The sequence below is a fragment of the Etheostoma cragini genome, chromosome 12 (assembly GCF_013103735.1).
Source record: "Etheostoma cragini isolate CJK2018 chromosome 12, CSU_Ecrag_1.0, whole genome shotgun sequence".
In the NCBI taxonomy this organism is placed as follows: Eukaryota; Metazoa; Chordata; class Actinopteri; order Perciformes; family Percidae; genus Etheostoma; species Etheostoma cragini.
This window is the reverse complement of record NC_048418.1, coordinates 154,820-166,053: the sequence shown is the minus strand read 5'-3', so window position 1 is coordinate 166,053 and position 11,234 is coordinate 154,820. Positions and strand designations below refer to the sequence as shown.

Genomic DNA, 11,234 nt, shown 5'->3' with positions numbered 1-11,234 from the left:
TTTATTTCAACTTTGAACGAAGTGTATTGTATGATGCTAAAATCACTGATTATTTTCATGGAGTCTGGCGTGTTCAGCGAACAAACCAGCGTTTTTATATTTAAAAAAAGGATCTTACTCTTTAAAAGAAAGGCCGACCTCGTTAGAAATCCTTAAAACCTCAGTTCTCAGGGTGACTGCCAGTGATTGTAGTTCGGCAAGTGTCTCAGCGGCAAAAACGACACTTTATTGGACGTGAATACAAGCTGCACAACATCATAGCTTGTTTCTCCTCTGCCGACTGCAGAGATGTCTCTTAATACTGGACCAATGTCAGAGATTGTTGTTCCCATCCGTCACTTAAAGCTGTTATAGATTCACTTCTAGGTTAAGACGCCATTGGTGCAATAGCCTGTATATCCTACAGGCGAATATGGAATTAGTTTGTATATTTGAATCTTCTTTTTATACTTTATGATTTGTAATATGAACCTCTGTCTGCATCGAAAGCTTTATATATATTATACACAAAAACATAGGAACATGGGGCCCAGAGTCTGGTGGAGATATGCTGCTCTATACACGCTAAAAGTAGTGATTATTTACATGGAGTCTGGTGGAGATATGCTGCTCTATACACACTAAAAGTAGTGATTATTTACATGGAGACTGGTGGAGATATGCTGCTCTATACAAGCTAAAAGTAGTGATTATTTACCCCCCCTTGACTTGAACCTGACTGGTGGTTGGTGTGTTCTGCAGAAGGGACGGGGAGCCGCCGCTCATTAAAGGCTGGATCCCCTTCATTGGGAAGGCTCTGGAGTTTGGACAAGATGCCTACAAGTTTCTGGAAACACAGAAGAAGAAGTTCGGAGACGTTTTCACGGTTCACTTAGCAGGTTGGTGTTTAGCTTCCTCACTTAGGGCGAGTTAACAGGAGGATTTCACACCGCTCTCTCTCTCTCTCTCTGTCTCTCTCTCTCTCTCTGTCTCTCTCTCTCTCTCTGTCTCTCTCTCTCTCTCTCTCTCTCTCTCTCTCTCTCTCTCTCTCTCTCTCTCTCTCTCTCTCTCTCTCTCTCTCTCTCTCTCTCTCTCTCTCTCTCTCTCTCTCTCTCTCTCTCTCTCTCTCTCTCTCTCTCTCTCTCTCTGTCTCTCTCTTTCTCTCTCTCTCTCTCTCTGTCTCTCTCTTTCTCTCTCTCCCTCCTTTTCTAGCCCTAACCATAAAACAGTAAACCACTGTGGACAATAAGTGGAGACAGTCTAGGATTATATGATCTTAGGATCCTGGTGTCCATAATGTCTGTCCCTCATGTTGCTGGCGTCCTGTCCCCTGCAGGTAAATACATGACCTTCATCATGGACCCGTTACTGTACCCCAGCATCATCAAACATGGCCGCCAGCTGGACTTCCACGAGTTCGCCGCCAAGGTGGCGCCCGTCACCTTCGGCTACCCGGTCGTGGTCCCGGCCCTGCAGGACCAGATCTACCGCACCTTCAAACTGCTCCAGGGGGACAACCTGGCGGCGCTGACAGAGAGCATGATGGGTAACCTCATGCTGGTGTTGCGCCAGGATCACCTGGGCGAGCGGGGCGCGTGGCGCCGCGCCGCCCTGTACGACTTCTGCAACGCGGTGATGTTCGAGGCCACGTTCCTCACCATGTACGGCCGGCCGCCGGCTCGTCGCCATGGCGACATGGCCGCCCTGCGGGACGACTTCGTCCGCTTCGACAACATGTTCCCGCTGCTCATCGCCGGCGTCCCCGTCCGGCTGCTGGGCCGCACCAAGGCCGTCCGCGACAAGCTGATCGGCTACTTCCTGCCGCACAGGATGTCCTGCTGGTCCGGCACGTCGGAGTTCATCAGGACGCGGGCGGAGCTGTTCGAGCAGCACGGAGCGCTGAGGGACGTCGATAAAGCAGGTAACCAGGGTGTAGCAGGGTGTAGCAGGGCACTGCAGGGTGTAGCAGGGTGTAGCAGGGTGTAGCAGGACACTGCAGGGTGTAGCAGGGTGTAGCAGGGCACTGCAGGGTGTAGGAGGGTGTAGCAGGGCACTGCAGGGTGTAGCAGGACACTGCAGGGTGTAGGAGGGTGTAGCAGGGCACTGCAGGGTGTAGCAGGGCACTGCAGGGTGTAGCAGGGTGTAGCAGGGCACTGCAGGGTGTAGCAGGGTGTAGCAGGGCACTGCAAGGCACAGCAAGGCACTGCAGGGTGTAGCAAGGCACTGCAAGGCACTGCAGGGCACTGCAGGGTGTAGCAAGGCACTGCAGGGCGTAGTAGGGTGTAGTAGGGTGTAGGAGGGTGTAGCAGAGCACTGCAACCATGTTTCAGAACTTGGTGGAGCTGTATTAGAACCGTCCGTGTCCATTTGTAAATAAAGTTGTGTTTGTATGCTCAGCGCACCACTTCGCCATCCTGTGGGCGTCGGTGGGGAACACCGTCCCCGCCTCCTTCTGGGCCGTGTACCACCTGGCGAGCCACCGGGGGGCGCTGCAGCGCGTCCGCCAGGAGGTCCTCGCCGTGCTAGGGCTCCACGCAGACCAGTTCAACGGAGACGTGGACCTGGTCCTGGACCGGGGGCAGCTGGAGAAACTGGTCTATCTCGGTACTCACACACTCTCACGTGCACTCAGACACTCTCACGTGCACTCACAGATGCATTACAGATATTACATTACAGAGTAGTTTCACAGTGTTTTATCAGTATTTTTACTGCAGTATAGGACCTGAATACTATACATAATACACACATCTCCACAGAGAGCGCCATCAACGAGAGTCTCCGCCTGTCCTCGGCCTCCATGAACATCCGCGTTGCTCAGGAGGACTTCAGCCTGTCGCTGGGCGCCGAGCGCTCCGTGGGCATCAGGAAGGGGGACTTCATCGCCCTGTACCCCCAGAGCATGCACATGGACCCCGACATCTACGACCAGCCGCAGGTAGCCCCCATACACAGTAACAGAAGTGGACCAACAGGTCTGGTTGTTTCCCTGGAGACCAGTGAAGTCTTTTAGAAGCTCCTTTCCGGTGATGGAGTACATGGTGAAGTTTGCAGTAAATAGCCTGTGTGTATGTTCATGTTAACTAGCATGTTAGTTAGCCGTAATTAGCCTGTGTCTATGTTAATGTTAACTAGAAAATTCCGCAGAAATGTTATCAGTGTGCCTCCTACTTGGTGCAAATACAAATAAAACTTAATGAAAAATAATAAGTGTCTTAACTTTCAGAGATATAACTCTTTAAAACCTAATTAAGACGTTAGGACGTGTGTGTGTGTGTCTGTCTGTGTGTCTGAGAGAGAGGGAGACAGATAGATGTTGACAGACAGACATACAGAGTATGGTTACCTGGTTACTAAGGACCAATAGGAAGCCTTTCATCTCTGTGATGTCATCTCTTTGATCTGTAACCAGTTAACGACTGCACCTGGCACCTGCTGTCACCAGCTATTCAGACACTGAACAAGCTCTCAAACAAATGATCCTATCATCAAAGGGATACTAGCTATCAATAAAATAATGCTCTCGTGGGCACCAGAAGGCCTTTGTGAACGTATTGATATAATATTTATGTGGATAAACTTAAACATGTGGCCGTATCAGCGATGTAAAAAAGTGCTTCGCTCTGCTGTTACTGTTATTTTTTTATTTTATTTATTTGATTAGGACAATGCATGTTAATGAACATTACTGTAAATGCGCCAGTGTTAGCCAATTGGCTAGTTTCCAACTGTAGTCCTACCTAGGATGGATGTCTTTTATGGTGGGAAGAAACCGGAGCACCCGGAGGAAACCCACGCAAACACGGGGAGAACATGCAAACTCCACACAGAAAGGCCCGGAACGACCTGGATTCGAACCAAGCACCTTCTTGCTGTGAGGCAGAAGTGCTAACCACTTAGCCACCGTGCTGCCCTGTTGTCATTTGAAAGATTGCTGAGCGAAAAATATAATTGATATCGCATACATGAGCACGTTAGCTGAAACTAAACAAGAATACCTACGTTTTGATGTATAAATTGGCCATGACAAGTTAAAATCGTTGGTGTGGGAGCAAGTTATAGAGAGAGAACCTAGATGATTTTTTTAATCTCCCTACTCTGTTCTCCACTCTAGCCTCAACATTCACAACATACACACACATTGGAAAATCTGAGCCGGTCTGAAAACGGGACGATACGTAAACTGGGATTTTGGAGAAACCGGGCTTGATATCTGAACGCCCATTCAGCCCAATAAACACCAAAGTCTTGTCTTCGGTTTAAACTTTTAATCATGTTTCTACGTTAAAGTATGGCGATACAGCACGGTCCCAAAGAGGGGGGGTTTTGAGCGATGTTGAGTGATTTCCCGAACATTTCCCATTCAATTCAATGAGACATTATTCACCTTGTTTTGCAGATTTCGTGAAAACCGCGTGGCAAATCTCTAAGAAAAGTCATAGCACCCCATTCCCGATCATTACACACGTTTCGATGTATTTTGTGTGCGAGTGTTGGCATTGCTCCGGGACTAGTAGCGGGGCAAAAATCAGGTGGAAGAATAATAATAAGTATGGGCGATAATAGTCAGTGTATCGATTGCTGCTATTGCAGCACATCGGCACACTGAACTAGCATGTTATTTAGCAGTAATTAGCCTGTGCTTGTTTTTTTTGTTAACAAACAGTCTCTGTTGTCGTTTTTGTGCCAGTCGTTCCGAGCGGACCGCTACGTCCAGGACGGCCGGCTGAAGACGGACTTCTACAAAGCCGGACAGAAGCTTAAGCATTACCTGATGCCGTTCGGCTCCGGTTCCACCATGTGTCCCGGGCGCTACTTCGCCATGAACGAGATCAAACAGTTTGTGTGTCTGCTGCTGCTCTACTTCGACCTGCAGCTGGAAGAGGACCAGAGCCGCGCCACGCTGGACCAGAGCCGCGCCGGGCTGGGCATCATGCTGCCCGCCGCCGACGTCCGCTTCCGCTACAAAGCCATCTGACCGCTAACGGTCTCCCGCTCCCGCTAACGGTCCGCCCGCTAACGGTCCTGCCGCTAACCGTCTGTCACCATGTCACCATGTCATGTTATATCACCATGTCACCATGTCATGTTATATCACCATGTCACCATGTCACGTCACCATGTCACCATGACATGTCACCGTGTCACCATGTCATGTCACCATGTCATGTCACCATGACACCATGTCATGTCACCATGTAATGTCATGTCACCATGTCATGTCCCCATGTCATGTCACCATGTCTCCATGTCATGTCACCATGTCCCCATGTCATGTCATGTCCCCATGTCACCATGTCATGTCACCATGTCATGCCCCTACCTGTATATTGAGCCATTCTCTCATAGGAACATCAGATTATACCGAGGTGAAAATAAGAAACTGAGCACTGATATCAGCGTATATATAAAACACTAAACGGAAATTTCCAGAAAAAAAACGTAGTTTTTTTGTGATTGTTGCTGTCACTTCGTAACGTTTCCATGGCAACAGGGGGAAATGGCTTCTCTTGTGGGAAGTGAACGCAACATTTTTTAACTTTCTGCTAACATACATGTATGTGACTATTTTGCAACAATAATAATACTGTATAATTTGTTAATCCCACAAGAGGAAATTACTATTTTCACTATGTTGTTATTACAAAAATCCCACACAGGCCTGAACTACACACACATGCTCAGGTCCTATACATGCACTAATGGAGAGATGTCAGAGTGTGGGGGGGGCATTAACAGGCGCCCCGGGCAGTTGGGGGTTCAGTGCCTTGCTCTCAAGCTACCAGTCCACCACCATACTTTGAACCAGCGACCCTACTGACTGAGCAGTAATAACTTGTATTTAATCTTTTAATCTGTACTGTTTATGTAGACTACTTTGTTATTAAATATTACTTTGACATTCAGGTGCCTTAGCGGTGACAGTGTCCAGGAAATCTGGAGCTCTAAGGTCACATTTTACATTTATTAGAGGGTAGTTTGGGTTTTTTTTCAAACCTTGTTACAATCCTACTTGGCCATGCTTGTGTTTAAGTGACTGAAGTGAACAAAACTCTTTGAATTTGGTCCAGTTTTGAGCATATTTCCACCAGACTCCATGTATATAATCACTACTTTTAGCGTGTATAGAGCAGCATATCTCCACCAGACTCCATGTAAATAATCACTACTTTTAGTGTGTATAGAGCAGCATATCTCCACCAGACTCCATGTAAATAATCACTACTTTTAGCGTGTATAGAGCAGCATGTGGAAAGACAGTGGAACAGTGGAAAGATGAACCAAGATGGCTTTTGGTAGTTTTATTTAGTTATTGTCCACTTTGGATGAAGTGAGTTTTATGATGCTAAAAGTAGTGATTATTTACATGGAGTCTGGTGGAGATATGCTGCTCAATACACACTAAAAGTAGTGATTATTTACATGGAGTCTGGTGGGTTTGGTGATGGTGATTTCTGTTTCATGTTAAACTAAAAGGATCTTCCTCTTTAACTAAAAGGTCTATCTCTGTAGGGATCCATCCCATAATGTTGTCACACACTTAGAATAATAATATGAGTCTGTCAGCAACAACAACACAACTTTTAGTGGATGGAAACTAGTTTTTTCTGGAGCAAATTCAAAGATTGTTGTTCCCATCAATCACTTAGACACAAGTTACCCTTTAATAACTAATACAGATAATTTTGTTTTTTGATAGTCAAACAGATCAACTTGGCAGCTCGGACCAATAATAATGTTTTTGTGTATTATTATGATACTTCAATTACTGTATGTCCTTTTGTTTTGTTCAATACTTCACTCCTCTGTGTAGAATGATGCATTCTTGGCTGAATTAACCCCGTGAAGCACTGTAAAGATGTAAGAATAAATAATTTTTCACATACAAAACATGTTTCTCATGTGAAGCTTTTTATGATTCAGATTACATTAAATTATACATTTTAAGCACTTTTTTTTTATTGTTCAAAAGGAAACACATTTAATAAAAGATGTAGAAACAAAACACTGACAGGATGCACACGCATACACAGACACACACATGCACACAGACAGACAGACACACACACACGGAGACAAACACACGCACACACGCATAAACAGGCACACATATATGCACAAAGACATAGACAGACACACACACACGGACACACATACACACAAACACAGACAGATACAGACACACACACGGAGACATACACACATACACAGACAGACACAGACGCACAAACACGCACACATACACACATACACACACAGACACACGTACATGGAGACATACACACATACAGAAAGACACACGCACAGACACACAAGATTTACTGAACTTTTATAGAAAAAATATGATCTTAAATTCACTAACAATAAGTTCTGCTGATTATCCAGTTCCTCTTCTGAGATATTTTATGATTTCCCTAAATTTTGCTGAGAAAAGGTGACTTTGAGCCGGGTAAAGCTTATGATAATGAGATATATGAGCTTAGTGCATTCCAACCATTGACTGTATTATCAATATTAATACCAACAGTCTGTAATCAGACCAGAGTGTGATCCCCCTCCCGTCCAGCAGGGGGCGGGGGCGCCACTGAGCGAAGCCGTCCAGCGGGCATCAACATCGGGAGGAAGTCCGAGCCAGAGACGGTGTAGCCGACGACAACAAGCCGAACCACCGGTTTCTGTTGAATGAACGGTTAGCTTTACTGGCCTTTACAGGTATTTAAACCACTGGTAATACGTTAATTTCTGTACTTACTTGTGAAACTTATGCATGGAATAAATTGGCGGCAAAACAAATCATTTAACGCTAGCTTGCGAAAAGCTAACGTTAGCTTAGCACGCATGCAAAGATTGCAGTAGAGTGGATTGCTAATCAATCTTAAGCTGCATTAACGCAATTAAACTTTGGCTTTTATAATGTTGCATTTCACACGTTTTTATATTGTTCTTCTACAACTGCACGCCATACTCCATTTAAAAAACAGGCAAATTAAAGCGAGTGTCTCTGTCTGCCGAATGGTTTATGCTTGCTTTTATTAAATCAGTAGCTGGGGTCTTCTGCTTAAATATCCTTTTTTTCTGTCTTTGTTTCTATCCCGAATCCATTTAAAGATTGTATTCATTCATAAAAAAGTTTTTAATCACTACATCACTGTCGAGTTTAATTCACAGGTTAGAATACAAAACAATAATTAGATTTATGTATGGAGTTTGGTTGCGAGTTTCTTTTTCCGAGGTCTGTCAGTAAGCCATTGTTGTCGTTCTTTTGTATCATAGTATGTATCTATGTATTGTTCCTTTTTGCCTTTAAACTTAAGACTAAGTAATTTTTACATTGCATTTTATAGATATATTGAGAACTGCCAGCCTCAATATAAAAAACGGACGTATTAAAGCGAGTGTCTTAATCTGCCGCGCCACAGGACCTTTCACATACCAGTAGGGTCTGCTTGAATAAACTTTTTTCTGTCTTACTTTCTATCCCGAATCCCTTTAAAGATTGTATTCATTCATAAAAAGTATTTAATCACTACATCACAGTCGAGTATAATTCACAGGTTAGAAACCCATGAAATAATTAGATTTATGTATGGAGTTTGGTTGTGATTTCTGGCAGTAAGCAGCTGTTGTCGTTCCTTTGGTCTTTTGAACTCAATAGTAAGTAATCTTTACATTTTATTTTATTCTTGAGAACTGTACGCTAAACTCAATTTATAAAACAGACAAATTAAAGTGATTGTCTTAATCTGCCATAGTCGACAATCATTGTCGAAACAACGTTGGGGGAAAGACACAAAATGGTCGAAAAAGACGACCCAAAATGTGAAAAAGTGCCAATATGTCAAAACAAAAAAAGAAATGTAAAATAAAAAAAACTTTAAAAATTTGGGGAAAAATACACAAAAATTTCAAAAGGCTCAGAAAAGTCGACAAATGTTGAAAAAGTGACAAAAACATCGGGCGAAAGAAACAACAGGGTCAAAAAACACGACCTAAAATGTTACAAAATGCCGAACAAAGTGACAAAAATGTCAAAAAAGTGACAAATGTAAAAACGTACAGCATTGGATTACATCCCCAAAAACGCTAGTGGCATTGAGTCTGAAGAAGTTTCCATTTGTCAGATTAAAGGTTCTTCAGAGGAGGAAAGTCCTCCATGGCGGACATCAAGAACTTCCTGTACGCCTGGCTGGGGAAGAAGAAGCTGACTCCCAGCTACGACATCCGGGCTGCAGGGAACAAAAACAGACAGAAGTTCTTATGTGAGGTGAGGGATCTGTAACTTTGAGTGTTTTTGGCTCCAAGTGACTGATGGGAACAACAGTCTTTGACATTGGCAACCCTGCTTTGGGTTCGCCTAAACCCACCAGACTCCATGTAAATAATCACTACTTTAATCATCGTAAAACACACTTCATTCAAAGTGGACAGAAACTAAATAAAACTACTAAAAGCCATCTTGGTTCGTGGAGATATGCTGCTCTATAAACGCTAAAAGTAGTGATTATTTACATGGAGTCTGGTGGAGATATGCTGCTCTATACACGCTAAAAGTAGTGATTATTTACATGGAGTCTGGTGGAGATATGCTGCTCTATACACGCTAAAAGTAGTGATTATTTACATGGAGTCTGGTGGAGATATGCTGCTCTATACATGCTAAAAGTAGTGATTATTTACATGGAGTCTGGTGGGTTAGTTATAACGTGTACTAACTCTGTGTCCAGGTCCGGGTTGACAGCTACAACTACATCGGGATGGGGAACTCCACCAACAAGAAGGACGCTCAGACCAACGCCGCCAGGGACTTCGTCAGCTACCTGGTCCGGGTCGGGGAGATCAGCGCGGCAGAGGTCCCGGCTGTTGGGGTCAGCACGGTGTTTAGGATGGATGGATGGATGGATGGATGGATATGTATTGACCCTAATAAAATGGGATATTATAGCGTTCCAGCAGCAAAATCAGTCCCACAGCACAGAATATAAATATAATGAAATACTAGGAGACTATATACATACATACAATATACATGAAATAATACTAGGATAAAATACAAGAACAAATATTTTAATACATAGAAGTTGTTCTTTTCATATTGGCTACACAAATCTGTTTGTGCGTAGTATTTTTTTTGGGCTTTTCCGCCTTTATTTGATAGGACAGCTGAGTGGGGGGGCATGCAGGAAATCATCACAGGTCTGATTCGAAACCTGGACCTCTGCGTCGAGGAATAAACCTCAAAGTTTCTGTGCCCCCGCTTTACCTTTAACAGTGGCCGGGTTGGACCAACCCGGCCACTGTTGTCAGTTATGTCATAAGTCCTGGAAGGTCATTGAAAGTCCTGGAAATGTCCTGAAAAAGTCCTGGAAGGTCATTGAAGAGTCTTTAAAAAGTCATTGAAAAGCCATTGAGAAAGTCATGTAAAAGTCATGGAAACTCATTGAAAAGTCCTGGAAGGTCCTGGAAGGTCCTTGCTTAGTGAAGCAGTGACCTGATGGTAGGAGCCGGGTCTCTGACGTCTCTTGATGTTTAGAGGTTTTTATTTAAACGTTGGGGTCTTGTGTCTCCAGGTGATCGCTCCGGGCGGCGACCAACCCGACGGGGGGGGCCCCGGGGGGGCGGACGGGGGCTTTGGGTGCCTCCCCTCCAGCGGTCCTCTGCCCCCCCACCTGCTAGTCAAAACTGAATCAGGTACGGTTGACCCGGTTGTGTTTTGGCGCCTTTGGTTCTCCTTTGATGGGTAATTAATTTATTCAATAAAAATAAAAATTTGTAAAAATAAAAAAACATTTTTAATAAAATCAAATTCATAAAATTAAAATAGATACATTTTCCCTTGTGTTGTCTTCTCGTCGAAATTGACATTTTTTTATTGATGTTTTTAACTTTTTCTTGCGTTTTTGTCCTTTTTTCAACACTTTTTTCCAATGTTTGTCTTTTTTATTTTGCCCCCTGTATTTTAAGGAAGAACATTTATTTATTTAAGAAACATTTTTCATTCACAAAGAAAATGTATTTCCTTTTAAAAGTGGATTTTTCCTAATTTTTAACTTCGGCATTAAGCTTAATTTCCACATGATTGTTTTTAATTCTCTCTTTAATCACATTCAGCTGTTTTATTCCCGTGCTGTATAATGGAGGAACCTGATTGTGTGATGGTGTTATGTCGGTAGAAGACGGCGGCGGCGGCGGCGGGCCGGTACCGGGAGTTACTGGACTCGGGTACTCCGGAGGAGGAGGAGCGGCGGGGGGGAACC

General features: G+C 44.1%; 1 protein-coding gene across 1 annotated transcript; it reads left to right on the top strand.

The window, feature by feature from the left end:
- Nucleotides 1-738: 738 nt before the first annotated feature.
- LOC117953909 (cytochrome P450 7B1) lies at nucleotides 739-5,385 on the top strand. Its single transcript, XM_034887348.1, has 5 exons — nucleotides 739-878; nucleotides 1,316-1,900; nucleotides 2,377-2,583; nucleotides 2,739-2,917; nucleotides 4,670-5,385. The coding sequence occupies exons 2-5, from the start codon at nucleotides 1,324-1,326 to the stop codon at nucleotides 4,955-4,957; spliced, it is 1,251 nt and encodes a 416-aa protein (XP_034743239.1). The 5' UTR covers nucleotides 739-878; nucleotides 1,316-1,323; the 3' UTR covers nucleotides 4,958-5,385.
- The last annotated feature ends 5,849 nt before the right edge of the window (nucleotides 5,386-11,234 follow it).